Source organism: Mugil cephalus, chromosome 8 (assembly GCF_022458985.1).
Source record: "Mugil cephalus isolate CIBA_MC_2020 chromosome 8, CIBA_Mcephalus_1.1, whole genome shotgun sequence".
In the NCBI taxonomy this organism is placed as follows: domain Eukaryota; kingdom Metazoa; phylum Chordata; class Actinopteri; order Mugiliformes; family Mugilidae; genus Mugil; species Mugil cephalus.
In genome coordinates this window covers 22,259,513-22,274,770 of record NC_061777.1, presented here as the reverse complement: position 1 = coordinate 22,274,770, position 15,258 = coordinate 22,259,513, and the positions used below count along the sequence as shown (strand labels likewise).

General features: G+C 45.2%; 1 protein-coding gene across 2 annotated transcripts in view; it reads right to left on the bottom strand.

Annotated features, from left to right (window-relative positions):
• Positions 1 to 13,174, bottom strand: part of kat6a (K(lysine) acetyltransferase 6A) — a 30,905-nt gene extending 17,731 nt beyond the window's left edge. Inside the window, exons 1-2 of one of the 2 annotated variants that reach the window (XM_047590993.1) lie at positions 11,476 to 13,174; positions 8,597 to 10,064 (exon numbers count right to left, since the gene is read on the bottom strand). In XM_047590993.1, the coding sequence (XP_047446949.1) occupies positions 8,597 to 9,271 (675 nt within the window). In that variant the 5' untranslated portion in view covers positions 9,272 to 10,064; positions 11,476 to 13,174. The remainder of the gene's footprint in view (positions 1 to 8,596; positions 10,065 to 11,475) is intronic. The other variant, XM_047590992.1, reaches the window with a different exon arrangement.
• Positions 13,175 to 15,258: the final 2,084 nt, after the last annotated feature.

Sequence of the window (15,258 nt, the reverse complement as noted above, 5' to 3'; positions counted from 1 at the left end):
TAGCCCCTGTTTCATACTGAACACTATGTCAGTCACCAAGGACAATTTATTGGAAAACAGTTACGTTAGAATAGATTCTTTCATTGCTGTACCTAGTGTTTCGGCAAGTAAGTGCACATGAACCCTCCATACATGGAAGGCTCAGCCGACGTGGACTGCAGTCATTTAGCGGCAATAACAACTTAAACGAGTGACACGAAACTTCAACACAAATCAAAAGCAAGTGCACGTTGCAGAGAAGAGTGGTGCAACATACCCAAGCCACTGAATCGAAGCCCAAGTATAGTGTGTTCATCAGAAAGGAAAAAAAAATGCTGTAGTTCGGCCTGCCAACAGCAAGCTGTCCTCAAAGGCTGTGTGAGAAAAGCGCTGGTGACGGACACTCTGGAGGAGCTACAGGGCTCCGTGGCTGAGATGGGAAACGCTTTGCTTAAGACATCTGTTGCCCGACTGCTTCCACATTCTCAGCTTTATGGCAGAACAGCAAAGAGAAAAAACAACTCGTGTGACATCTGGAGTGCTGCTTGCCAGCCACCATGAGGAATAATGTGAGACACAGCGGAAGAAGCTTCTCCTATGATCCCACACCGACATGGAGCTTTTTAGCGTTTTAAACTCTTACGCTTGGTGTGATTCACACACACGCACCACATAGCTGTGAACACATCCTTTGCAACAAGAATGCTTCTCTGCCACTGAAAGCAAGGGGCAAGAGGACTGCAGCACAATGCTGCGGTAAGAACTCGCACATACAATAACACTGACGCCCAAATATAAAGCTTTAAAACAACAACATCCTGGAGGGCATAACTCAAACCGAAGAATAAAATCTAATCCCAAAAACTTGACAAATTGCTCTTACCTCCCAGAAGTCACAAAGCCTGACAGTTAGGAGTGTCACAGTGCCCACACCTTAATGAAATATTCAGCACTTTGCGTTTTATAGTTAGACTTAATTAAGATAAATCTGCACTGATCTGTTTTCACTTTTACTTCCTCCTTTTGTGCTCAGTAACAAGCCTAATTACCTCACTAATTACTCTGAGGTAATACTATAGAACATAAAATAGTGTGGGGAATAAAAATGCTTTAGAGACACAACAAAAAGCCAAATCTTTTAAGACTTTGAAAGATACATAATAATCTGAGTCAAGTAACATTTTTCATTGTCGACACTTCCTAAGTGTGTTTGCAGTATCACAACACAAGGAAACACACACACACACAAAACATCATGTTTTGCTAAGACTGCGTCAGTTAGTAATTTGAGGCTAGTAACACAAGTATATTATTCTCCTTTCAAAAACACATCTGCCGGCACTTTTAATCTTACCAGGAAGTAAGCTCCAGGCCTGCAATAATGTATAATGTTTAATAAGGCAGATACTGTAATCACATGGCAAACCACTATTACAAAACAAGGATACAAACAGATCGTAAAAAAAAAAAAAGGTGACAACACTGAGGAGGCAGGAAAAAAATCTCACAACTGTTTTTTAATCTTTTGAGGAAAAAGACAGGATGCAGAAGTTAAATGTCCTATATGCAAATTCTTTATTTACAAAGTTGAGTCATTGCTAACTAGCAACCCCAGTCCACCCTTCCCCTTGTGTTTCTCTATCTGCAGGAAGGCCAGGTTTTCCACCGTCTTAGGCTGGGAGAAAGGACAGGCGGGTGCTAGCTCGTTCTCAACGGCTTACGTTTAATAAAACACTGACATGTAACACTTCGTAATGAATGGAGCCATAAGATTCTCTAATAAACATCATATGCAAAATTAAGAGCATCTTCACCTAACGGTATGTCGACCTCTAATTAAAAAGCCTTTATTTTGAGATCATTTACTTCTCAAAATACCCTTACACCTTATAATACTTCCATAGGAAAGAAGATAAAATTACTTGAGTATTTGTATTCCAGCACAGCCCTCTAGACAAAGATGAATACACAAATTGATACACCAATCAATACAGATTAACTACTGGATAGTTTGGAATTAATAAATCATTCAAAACAACGTTGTAGGTATTCCTATAATATGCTCTCTGTAACATATTCATATGGTAAAAAAACACCAACATGACATTCAGTGAAGTTGGTGTTTTGAGGTTTTCCACAGCACAACAGTGTAGCTGCAGAGAGAAAGGCAGGTAGGCAGGCAGCGTGTCCTGGCAGTGAGGAGACAGGGACAAGAGTTTGATTTATTGGGTTCATTTCCTTCTGACTCAGGCTGCTTCCAACACCCTCCGCTACTCCTTACCCACCTCACATAACACAGGGACTCAGAGAGACACACAAAAGGGATGCGGCGAGAGAGTTAAGGGAAGCAGGAGGTAAACAGAGAGAGAATGAGCGGTGGAGAGAGAGGCAGATAAGCAGAGACATGCAGGGTGCAGAGAGGAAGGTGGAGGCTTACTAGTGGATCAATGAATAAACACTGGCTTTCTAAATATCAAAAGTCTTTACATGTGCAACGATAATGGGCAAATGAAAAATAGAAAACAGCAGTTGTGTAATGGTTTCACACAAACAGGTATTTATCACCGTACGATCTGAACATGTAAACGGAAAAGAACGCTGGCCTACGAAACTAACCAGCTAAATCACTGAAGAGAAATGGAAGTCAGCCGCGTGGAGAAAGGACAAGGAGTGAGAAAAAAAAAAAAGACAGAGCGAGGAAAAAAATAACAATCCAAAGGCAAGAGCGGGGAGGAAATGGAAAGCGTAAAAGAAAGAGAAAATGTGCAGCAGCAGTCCTCGGAGCAGCCTGCGTGCGACCAACACCTCAATCATTCTTGACGTTTAACCCTTTCCCCGCTGGAGGAGGTCAACCGCTCCCGCTCGCTCCGTGAGCGCTCCAGTAAGCGTTGCCTTTTCACACACCTCGTATAGAGACCCACACTACAGTGAGGCTTCAGTTACTGGCTGCCACTGTAAGTTAATCCCCAACAGATACGAAAAAATGAAAAGCTAATCCTTCCTTCATGACAGCGATATTGGAACAGCGAAACACAATCCTCAAAATTCCTCCAGAGAGACGTTTTTCCTCCCTTTTTCAACCTTTTTCTACCTCAGCTGCCGTCAGTTGCCAGAACCGCTCTTACAACACGGTGCTTAATGTGGGTGCAGATCTAGTTTAAGCACATACACAGGTTTTGGCATCTTTTTCCTCAATATAAATAAGATTTTCGGAGGGCAAAGGGCTCTGCTAGAGAAAAAGACACACCTCATGGTAACTGTTAACAACTAGTTGTACTGAGAGGGTGGCCTGGAAACGTCGCCTTAACTCCAAACAAACCTGTCTTACAAGGAACAGGCTTCACTATAAACACACCTAAACACAAACAGAAGACAACACGATGTGACACACCCACCTGCGTTCTATGTATCTCCTAAACTCAGTATTTAAACATACTCTTTCTTTCCTTTTCTGTGTCACTGAGATTCAATGCTTGCGAGCGCTTTGTTTTCCATTCAAATGTCTGAAATGAATACTTGAAGCAACACTTTGCATTATCTAAACCCTTTAACAGGAAGATAATAGGTTATAGAAACCACTGCTGATCTTGACCCGGTTTCCTCTTTACACGGCGACTTCTCTTATCCAAAGAGAGTACAGGAGAGTGAGACAGTAAGGAGAGAACAAAGGAGGCAGGACGGAAGGAGAAGAGGGAAATGGAAGAGGAGGGGGGGAATAAAAGGCAATGGGAGAAAACAGAAAGAGAAAAAGCATTGCTGTTGTCCTTGTCTCGTCTCAAGTCAAGGATCTCATTAACATGGGAGCCCAATCTCAGCTGCCCTCCCCAACCTCCCGTACGCGCGCCCCCACCTCCAACACAAACTCATTGATCACCGTTACAGAACATGCCGTGCGAGCAGAGACAACAAACCAACACATGTGCAATTATTCCAAAAATCATCATCTATCAAATCCATCAAATCATGATCTAAGCGCTAGTATACACAACCCTGATGAGCCATTTACATGCATGGATGACATCGGCTGAGGCAAAGAGTAAACATCTCAAATATGAAATCCCCGTAGCCCCTCCAGCCAGGTAATGACTTGAAAATAACCACTTTGCCTTTTTTTTTGTGTGAGATCTACAACAACCTGAGGAAGTTGTAATAAAGTGTTGCGCCAACGTGAACCTCCCCTCGGCCAAGCATCAACCTCCATTAAAGTCGAGGTTAGCCAGGGAGCACAAAGCTAAATCACAGCATCAAACGGAGCGGGCCTGGCCGGACTCCAGCCGTCACTTCCACAGCTGCTCCACACATTGGCTCTATTTGTAGGGTGGTGAGGTTAGCCATACGCAAGGCCTCACACAGCTACACTTCCCGTGCCAAATGCCATTCACATCACAGTCAGCGGTGAGCTCGGGCTAACTGCTCCCGATGGGCGACGGCACTACTGCTAATGCTCCTTCTGTAGACTCGTGGCCACCTGCATCAGTTGTAGGTTTTTCTGCTCATAGTGGTCAAATAGGCTTTAAAATAGAAACCATTGTAAGTGTGTAAACAGTGTCTACGGAGTACTTAAAATGCCAAGCACAAAAGAAATTACTGCAAAGAGATGCAATGCCATCTCTTCTACAGAAAGAACAAAGGTAGTCCAAATACACCGCTGACGGCAAAAAAAAAAAAAAAAAAAAAAAACGACGGTTGTGAAGAAATTCTGGTTCTTCTGGTGTGGCAGCAGCAATAAGACGAAGCAATAGCAAAAGCCATTGATACAACAACTGCCACTTTCTACTGATTTAAGGTCAAACTAATAATCGTTAAGTTGCAGATTATTTTCTCCATTTACTGATGCATTTGATGCATAAAAAGTCAGAAAAGATGGTGAAACAACCACATTTTGTCTGAGCAGCTGTCCAACACATTGTACTAAACTTGATTTTCACTTTAGCAGCATAGTCTGAATTAATCTTCTAACCATTAAATAACCTATTATTCAAGCAGTCCCTTCATTTGCACGAGTAGACCCTTTTAATAAGCAAAAGCTTGGCCGAGTTTCCATTCCTTCAATGATATGTGCCACCAAGTGTCAAACAAGAACTAGGCTTGTGGCGACAAAGACGGAGGTACGGGGACAGGCTCTTTTTAACTTCAAGACACTAATAACAGGTCAACTGAGGCCCTGGCTTTAGAAAAATGGTAACTTGCCCTCAACGCTTGCCACGGAAATAGAAGGCAGAACCGAAGAATCGCTCCGAGTTTAACTCTGTGAAAGATGCATCAGTCTAAAATCTCAAATTCAAAAAAAAAGCTGACCACGGGGAGACCATTTCACAGCACCCAAATGAGTCATTTTCCCAGCATTCCTGCGGTGCCTTGCTAACCCTGGGAATGTTTCCATCCACCCAGCAAACATAGAAAATCCTCTCCTGTGACTCCATAGCATTATGTAGCAGCAACGGGGGGATGGGAAAGGTGAGGGAGAGAAAAAGAGGAAGAGGTAGAGTATTCACAGAGGCAGGTTTCACCCAAGGCATATAATCAATGTCTGAGGGCATTATGTATTCACTGTCCTCTGAGTGACAATACGTGATGTCTTCACCTTGAGACAGCTCAAGCGGGGTAATGTGTGTGAAGTTATGGAGACAGGTTGGGGTCGATTCAATATGGGCAAAGTGGAGTGAATTACACTGGATAAATCTATCCATTACAGTTCATAACAAGCCATGCCTAATGGAGCAGCACTACTGCACTGAACCATTAGCTTCCATGATGCTAACATTAGCCAAACCTGTTATGAGGTCAATGGACCACAACGCAGTGTACGGACACAATGTAGCTTTGCATGTTGTTCGAAAGTCCCGTTTTTTTTTTTTTTTTTTCACACGTCCTCGCCGTGACACTGCACGGCGACATTGAGAACTCCGGTTCACCCCGCTCCAGCTGTTGGGGAGAGGGCAACCACAGGGCAGGAAGATTGCTCTCGCCTATTATGACAGGATGAATATCACACAAGCACACTCGCACACAAAACTATATACCCACACAGATATATACACAAAAGCTCAGCCCATCCCACCTAATGGCCGTAGCCTCACAGAGCTAACGGGCGCTCAGGGAGGCAATGAGGTTTGCCATCTATATATCCATGACCCCTAGATGACTTGGCTCCCCCATTCTCCTCCCCCTTCATGACCTGGCAATGGTACTCAATTAGGGTGAGAAGGGGGGAGACAGAGAGACAGAAATAGGGTCTGGGATCCCGTCTGAATGGAGCACCCTGATGCAAACATTGGCGCGTTGAGTACACAAATCTCCCCACAAATGGGGTCAAAGCTAGTGCTTAGCCATTTGTTTTGATTTTCCCTCCCCCTCTGCCTTTACTCACACTCTCTCTCCCCCTTTCCTTGGGAAATCATAACTGTTGGCAATCATGCGGGGAAATATGGCCATGATGCGCCAATAGAAAAGCTGTGAGAGGAGGAGACCGATCATGCAATACCCGCCTGTCTTTAGTGCGCACAGTTTCATTTCTCTGACACATACGCCACTTGCACATCAAGAACACAACAACTAGCCACACTCGCACACACATGATTGAGGGCCAATAAAGCTGCTTCTGATGAAGAGATATATCAAGGCATCATCACAAGAAAGAGCAGGGAACAGTAAAAAGGACTGTGTGAATGCCAGACACAGATGTCAACTTCTTCGCTGCTGCAGCAGCTTCTCCGTGTTGTATCTACCCCAACACCTCACAGAGAAACACCAAAGACCCCCTATGCACAAGAGCTGTTTAAGCTCTTAATGCAAAAATGAACCCACATGGTGCACAACACACAGATTAGAAGTAGAAACAATGTATTTACACTGAGGTATGCTTTACTGTGTTTGTGTTTGCATTTGCCTGGGAGACAGTGTAGTAGGCTGATCAGTAGCTGAGTCAGAAGGAGGAGGAGGCTGATCTCTGTTCTTCTTAAGAGGTGGACCATCTGCAGCCAAGCAGGTCACTGTGTGAGCCAGGCCCCATGTGACTGCAGCCTGCTCTCTAGGCTAATCCTGCTCTCTGTGTGCATGTACGTGTGTGGGTGTCCATACCGGGAGCCCCCGTGGCTGCACAGACATGTACACACACCCACACACAGGCCAGACAAAGCCAAATGGCAGTCAAAACAGTGGCACGGACCAGTCTACTGTCCTCCGGATCAAAGGGCTGTCTGATATGAATGATCGCATGAAGGGCCCGCTTGGCTTGCAGTTACTAGAGTGACGCTCTTCTTACAAGCTGGCTGCAGGAATGTATACTTTGTGTGTCTGCACATCTGACAAAATGGATTCATGACATGTAAATAGTATGCGTTTGTGGTATCAAGTGCGTTTCTTTCTTTGCATGCAACAGTATGGGTTTGAGTGTGTATGGCCCTAAGAACTAGAGGTTAGCAGCTGGCTGCTCTCTGATCAGGTTACAAAAGTGGGTGTGTTCCCTCTCTCCTCTGTCGCCTGCATGTCTGCCTCTCCCTCTCCCGCTCTCTCTCTCTAACTCATTCTGTCTCCCTCACTTTCTTCTCCTGCTACGTCTCTGCCTTTTTCCCCGTTCTGGTTACAGCGGCCCGGAGCTTGCGTCATCCAGGCCTCTCCCTCTGGCACCACTACAGACCACCTCTCTCTTGCTTGTCTATGTGCCTCCCCGTCCCTCACTTCCTTTCTTTCTTCCTTCCATCTCCTGACAGCTCCTGGCTGAGAGCAGCCCTGCAGCTGGTCTACACTCACTGCGGGAGGCTGGGAGCCATGCAACTCTCTCCCCTGACCTACTCCTCCTATGCCGCTGAAAAATTGTCCCACCAGCCGCCCACCCAGCATCACTCCAGCAGTGCCGCCTAGAACACAGCACAAACACCTGGGACTATGTCACTCACACGTCCACCCAAAGAAGCAACATGACACTGCACAGCGCGGGTTTAGTAGTTGTGTGCATAGTTGCAGATAATGGGAGGGAAAAAACTTGCAACTGACATTCACAGCATCAAAGGCCGTACTATCCTCTAGTAAATCACAGCCTTGTATGGCACGGCCAGTCTGAACAAACAGAGAAAATGCAGTGGCAACGTCTCAGGTGTTGGTTGTTGATAACTATACCATTCTGCAAGTGCACAAGTTGCACTATTATGCAACAAGAATATCTGTTGCGGGGATTATAGAAAAAAAAAGAGACTCAGACGGAAACATTTACAGTTCAAGTTCTTAACTTAGAAGCATGTCAGGCATCTTAATTTCTTGTCACAACAGCCTCAACTGCAGTTGTTGTTTGAACAGGATATCCGCGATTTTATCAGTACCATCTGATGCCAGCATTCAACAGTGTGCTTTACAACCATTTATTTTTTTTATATCTTGATCCAGATGTCAAATACACCTCTGAGATTAGCAACAAACAATGGCAACAGTGTTATACAGGATCTGTCACATAAAAAAAAAAAAAAAAAAAAAACACTTGGCACAGCCAAATAGTAAATATCACACCTGTGTGCTGATCATAAATGTGACAGGATATTTACTTTGCTAATGTACTTTATCAATGTGTCCAAGTTCACGAACAGAGTTCTGCATGTTTGTTTGTGTTGTGCAGAGACATTACCTTGTCTTTCTCATGTGGCAGCAACCTGACAGGTGGAAGTGATTCCAAAGACACCGTCCCAGTCCCGTCATCCTGGGAGCTGCTGCGGCTGATGAGCTGGAACAGTGGACCCTGCTTGGCAACGCGTCCGTGGGCCACAGCCCTCTTCAGGGCGACCCTCAACTGCTGGTGGAAGAGGCCAGATCCCACAGAGCCGCTGCTCGACAGGTAGGCCGCTACGTCAGCCTGACACTTGAGAAAGCGCTCAATGTTCTTTAAGCTGGAGCCGCCTGGCTCATGAAGACCCTCCAGTGCCCGCTTTATGAGCTTGTTCCAGTCGAGCCCTGGTTTCTTCCCCGAATGGGAGTGAGAGCTACCGCCACCACTGCTGCTTCCGCCGCCACCTCCTCCACTTCCTCCTCCAGAGCTTCCACCCCCCTTGAGCTTTGGCGGAGCCAGGCGCCCCGGGTTTTCTGGGTCCTTGTAGGAGTTGAGACCTTTGTTGGTGACCTTAAGTATGGTACCATCCTTGACACTAAGTTCTAATTGCTCTAAAACCGTTTTGCGGTCCAGACCATGGGACATGGAAACTGCATTGCATATGCGCTCCTCTGATGGTCGCTGTTTCTGCTTCTTCACTTTTTTGATGGCCTCTAGGATCCATTGAGTGTACGTTGGGTTTGCCAGTTTCACCATGGCTGCGGTCTCGGAGAGTGCAGAGGCCCTGGGGCCTTACTGCAATGACCGCACACAAAAAAATGTATATTGTAAGCCAAGGAAATACCGGGCCTGCGCCGTAGCGCCGCCGCCTCTTCTTCCCGTTTGCCCTCTAACTGCTTACTATCCCTTGTCCTGGGGTCGCACAGAGAGTCCCTCAGAAGCCGAGTGTGAACAGCACGGAAAGGAGCAGCTGATCATAGCAGAAACCGCACGGGCCAACCGTCCACCAAATAAATTTTGGTCCACCCACCACCCTCTCCTGGCCAGGTGAAAATCCCTGGCAAGAAGCAGGGGGAGTGGAGGAGGTAGCAGGTCTATTAGCAATGTACTCACAATGGACAAGACAGTAGTAGAGTAGATCTTGATGAAAAGAGGGCCTTTCACAAATTTGAGGTGTTTCCCACTTAGAGTGACACAAAACCTGTACACAGGTAATAACACCTATTTAGTTTCCTGCCACTGGCAAACAAACTAATTTTCAATGGGAGTGGTGGGAGACGACCATGACCTCCAGGACATGAAATTAGTGTTTTTAGTGATAAAAGCCGGAGCAATACAGCAAATACTCTCATGTGGATAACAGCACTCTAGAAGAAGATGATTTTCCTCTCCATCCAAGTCTCCTCGCCTTCTCTTTTCCCGTTTTGCTCTCTTCTGCTCCTCCAGCAGTCTGGCCTTCTCAGCTCTGGGATGGAACAGATATCTCACCCCAGGGAGCAGCCAGGGCTGATCACCTTCATGCCTACTGCACTCCAGCAGCTGACAAAAACTGTGGCAAAAAAAAAGAAAACACCAGAGACAGACAGAGGTTAGAGAAACACTATAGAATAAAGGTGAAAACTATTTACGTTAAATAGTGAACCAACTATCACGGCGACCTTAAGCTTATGATTAATTTGAACGAGATACAATTGACTGCAGAGAGGGTAGAGCTTTTAAACAACACTGGCTCACTACCTTATGTTTCCTCACACATTATGTAAACAAAGCCATGCTTTCCCTTAGAAACTCCACCACCATGTTCTTGAATTCAGGATGTTAACTTGGAAATTAGGAAGAAGGAAAAGCACTCGTCTACCACTAATTAGCCTGTGTATTATTTTGTAAACAATTATGCAGTTCGCTTATTTTATGGTTATTAAAAGAAGAAAAGGCAAAAATATGTGACCACAACATCTAATAAGCTATAGCAATAGCACAGATATATCACAGAGTGGTGCAAATTATTAAGTAAATGGTCAACGTCGCCTAATAACTGAAAAGTTGACAACTCGGGACAGTTGGGTTGCTAACGTAAACACGATAGAGCCAAAGCACAGGAGCAGTTAGCAAACATTAGCCGAGAGGCTGGCTAAAAATCAAAGCCAAGTCAACTATCGTACAGCTTCCTGACGTGCTGTTTACTTTCGCTGATATTATGTCAGGCGGCGAAGTGTGTAACAACAAACCTTCCCGCTACCTGCTTGTTGTTAAGTGAGCTAACGTTAGGAGCTAGCCGAGGAGCTAACGCTACCATTATCTGACTAAACCCGAAATGTAAACAGCGTGAAACGGGAGGTTAGCCAGCGGCCCGGCACTAAAGACAACATTTCCCCTTCGGCCGACGCCTCCAACGACACAAACCTTTACACTGCAGCAAACACGGCGAATAGCTTCACTCTGAAAGTCGTGCAGATATTAACGTGAGATTGAGGCCTCGTAAAAAGGCACAATGCAACTTGCAGACGGCCATATCTCGGCTAGCGGGCAAGAGCAACATAGAAGACATCCGAGTGGCGGATTCTGCAGCGGGACACGCTCCGCGGCCTAGTTCTCAGCCTTCGGCATGGGCGAGGAGCCTCAGCCCGCTCAGACGTCTCCCTACAAGCGGTCCCCACCTCGCCGACTTCCTCCCTCCGCCAGCCGCCCTCCCACGTAACGATACAGCCTGCGGTGCGGAGAAGACAAGGCCGCTAGAGCGGAGTAGCTAGGCCTCGGCTCCCCCCTCCCTCCATACCACCCCCCACACCCACCTCCGCGATCACCATCCCTCCGTACCCCACTCTCCCCTCTACCTCTCGCGGTTCCCCGGAAAGCCAGAGCTGGTCCGGTTCTGGTTTTGCCGAGGGGGGAGCTCGGCTAAAAGCGGGCCGTGGAAAAAAAATCTCACGTCTCCCCATCCGGCTTCCGCTGATACTCACCGGAATTCCGCGTCGAGCCGCCGAGGAGAAGGTGCCAAAACCGTGCGAAACGAAGACAACAACAAGCCTGAAAATGCAGCCAGAGACCAGGGGCTCTAGAGCCGACGCCATCTTTGAGTGAAACAGGAGCACGGCTGGTGGGGGAGGGGGGAACAGGGAACCGTCAGGAGGCAAGGCCAAGGGACCGTCTGCATGGTGCGAGGCGAAGATCCAGGGGAAGAAAAATTCACTGCAAGGCGCGGGGGCGGCGGCGGCGTGCTGTTGCTATGAGAGGGGTGTGGATATTGCTTGAGCACATGAAATGGAAGAAAGGGACAGATGGTGGTGGTGGTGGAGGGAGGAGGCAAATAAAAAATAAAAAGACAGGATAGTTGTTCACGCATTCTCCGCTGTACTACAGCTCGGAGGAGATTCAAGGGAGCGTCTGCATTTTGCCCAGGAGTTGTAAAAAAAAAAAAAGAAAAAAAGAAAAAAAAAATCAAAGCCAATGAGCGTGCCTTAACGTTAGAGGGTATTTAAAGATCAAAGTGAGACACCCCTCCACACTGCAGTCTATTGTAGAAGCTGTGTCTTCCTTAAGCTGGAGATGGAAAGCGAGCCGCCACACACTGACACCCAAGAGATGATCAGATGTTGCGGTGTAGCTAACTGGAGTATTACAATCCACGATAAAAGCGTGTTATTATCTGCCTGTGCAGAGTAGTCTAATGATGCATTGCTCATGAGGCTGCGAAGCTGAGATTTATCTTTTCACCAAAGGAAATGATTACATAAACTGTCTGCAGCCGAACCACTTTGTTACATCTCATTAAATGACAGCTCAGTCTAACACCTTTTCCTTATAATTTATGTTTGGAGAAAGGAGGCAGCTCTCGGTGCCACATCAATTACAGCATTCAGTGACAACCGGAAGCAGCCTAATGTAAAGGTATCGCTGTCAGTGCACATGAATCTGCTGCGGGCTCGATTCAAGTTTAATCTGCACTGATTATGCACTCTTTATGGACACTCTGATCCCTAATGTGTGTGCGGAAAATTAAAATCCACAAAAGTGAGAGACTGTTATTGATGGATAAAGTCCCACATGTCACAGTTTAATTCACAAATCTGCCACGGGGAAGACTGGGTTACATTTTAGAAAAACGATCAATAGGGGAAAACTGATTTTGTGATCATTTTGATACAGGGGCTCTTGTGTTGGATATCTGGCAGCAATCTTATTTTTCTATTACAGGCTTAGGCCGAAACCTCCCTGGGTGGAAATTAAATTATCTGCAGCATTGTGTAAAATGATGTGTACAGCAGTCCTCAGAGGCTGATTATAGAGTGTCTTATAGGGAGCAATTAGTCCTGATGTTTTCCCATGTTAGAGGTGTCTTGTGAGAGGGTGAACTGCTGTCAGTGCGACGGTGATCAAATAAAACCGGTAAGGTCACACTTTGCTCGCTGTTGATATTGCTCTTCTTCAGGGAGAGATAAATCACATTCCAACGACAGGGCACTAATTATAATTAACGGTAGTGTTATTACACAGATAAATAGTGTGGAGTGTTAACACGTGAACGGCTATTAGTACGCCTCCTGAGGACTCATATTACATTAGCGTGTACAGTAGGCTGGCTAACAGATGGACAATACTCTGGAGAAGCTTGCACCACATCTATCGTTCCCGGCCATGAATAAATAATGTTGTGTACCGGGATCCACAGCAGAGGCCATGTTCACCAGCGCACAACAACACAAAACAAACTAGCCAGGGTGAAGAGCCAGAGCAGACGAGCAGGGAGCCGGTTCACTGTTATTTTGATAAGAGCCTATTGATTTTCAGTCAGATAAAAGGAGGCAGAGCACAACCTGAAGAACTTTTTCTATTAGAGCTACTTTTTTTCTGTGAGTGAGGACTTGGGTGTAAACAGTCTCAGTTATAATTTATGCACATTTTCCATTGGATTACTCAGCTTATAAAATGTTACAAATATTTATGATTTAACTCCATAATGCAATATAATGTATGTTTTTAGGTATGCCTGTGTGTTTCTACATACATCCTTAGTTGACAGACAATCGTTTTCTTTACTGACTCAACGTTAAAATAGTATGTGTGAGATTTTGGAAATTTCCCACTCACTTTTTTGAAATCATGCCACAACTAACAACTTGTTAGCTTAGCTTAAACTCCGGAAACAAGGGGAAACAAATTGCAGCTAACATATTAGTGTTTGTACAGGAGTGCAAACATAACTTTACAGGAGCCTATAGAGGAGCAGCGACTTCCTGAAGTATGTTTTATTGCTTGTGGGTTGCCAGGAGAACCTCAGGGACTTGACAGAGTCACTGCTCCCTATTAACCGCCCTACCCTTGGCCGTAAGGCATAATTTTTTACACACTAAAGTTTTTATTTTACAACATGTTTTTAGTACTTTAACGAGTGCCAGTCGTGGATTTTCATAACTTTGAACAGAGCTAGCAGTTTCCAGTAAACTTGTAAGTTGTTAAAGCTTAGGCAACCAAACTGTAATGATCTATTCATCTAACTCTTCATAAACTTGTAACAATAATACACTTAGATAGTTGCACAGCACAGAACAAAAACTAAAATAGTTTACAACACCTAAAAATAATACACAATAATAGATAACAAAACTGTTAAAATAAAAGAGATTTTTTAAAAAAAGCATACAAACAAGGAAGTATTTCATTTTTAGATTTGAGACATGATCTGAAAGAAGGAGCCGAGTTTGCTGATGTAAACTCCTCAGGTAAAGAGGAACGCTTCCTTTCTTGACAACAAACAAGTGTATTTTTAGATATATGGAACTATGTGTCAAATTTCTTTTCCTCCACCTCTAAACTATTCTGAAGTCACAGGTACTTTTCATTTTATTTTCTACATTTGGCCTCTGCATTTTACTCACACACATCTGTATGTCCCCAAAACATCCCCAGTTTGCTTGTGCAACTTTTTCCCACTGCTACACTGCATGTAAATGTATCTGTTTCTGGTCACGTCTTTTGTGTAAAAAAAGTGGGCAAGTGTCACTGACCAATGAATTTTGCGTCCATCGGCAAACGGGCGTCGTATGAAGCGACCCATGGCTTGTTGTCTGTCTTTTGTGCAGAAGAGGAGACGGGTAATCCATAGCTTCCTTTCATCCCCCTAATCCCTCCTTTTTATTTTTAAATTTCTATTCTCCGAGCATCCACCTGCTAGGGGCCCTGAGCCTCCAGCAAGAAGCACCAGTTTCCACCTGCCCCCAGCAACCCTCCCCTCTCCACACACACACACACAAACACACACACATATATCCCTTCCACCTGATGCACAGCAGCACCTCCCGCCGCTCTGCGGGCCCCCTGGCTCTGGCTCTGCTCCACTTCTTCCTGCCTCTGGGTTTGAGGGTTGGACTTTTGCCAAGCCAAATAAACTTACAACATTGCCTAAGTTATAAAAAAAAAAAAAAAAAGAGGAAAAAAAAAGCTTGCATGCTACAATTATAGCGCTTGTTTTATTGCTTCTGCTGTTGTTTTGATACCAGCCTTTTAATTGTGAGGTGGCTACGCAGACTATTGCTGTTTCCATTCAAATGATTTTTTTTCTGCGGTTACATGTCAGGATCCCTGTTGTTAAACGTTCCTAAAATAGGGCCTGATTGATTGCCTGTTTAGATTCGCTAAATGAGGATGTTTACACACCGAGTCCAGCTGAGGTGACGCTTTCCAAGTAAACAAGGCCACTTGACACATGACTAATTTAACATTAACCCACAATGAATGCTCGGCAG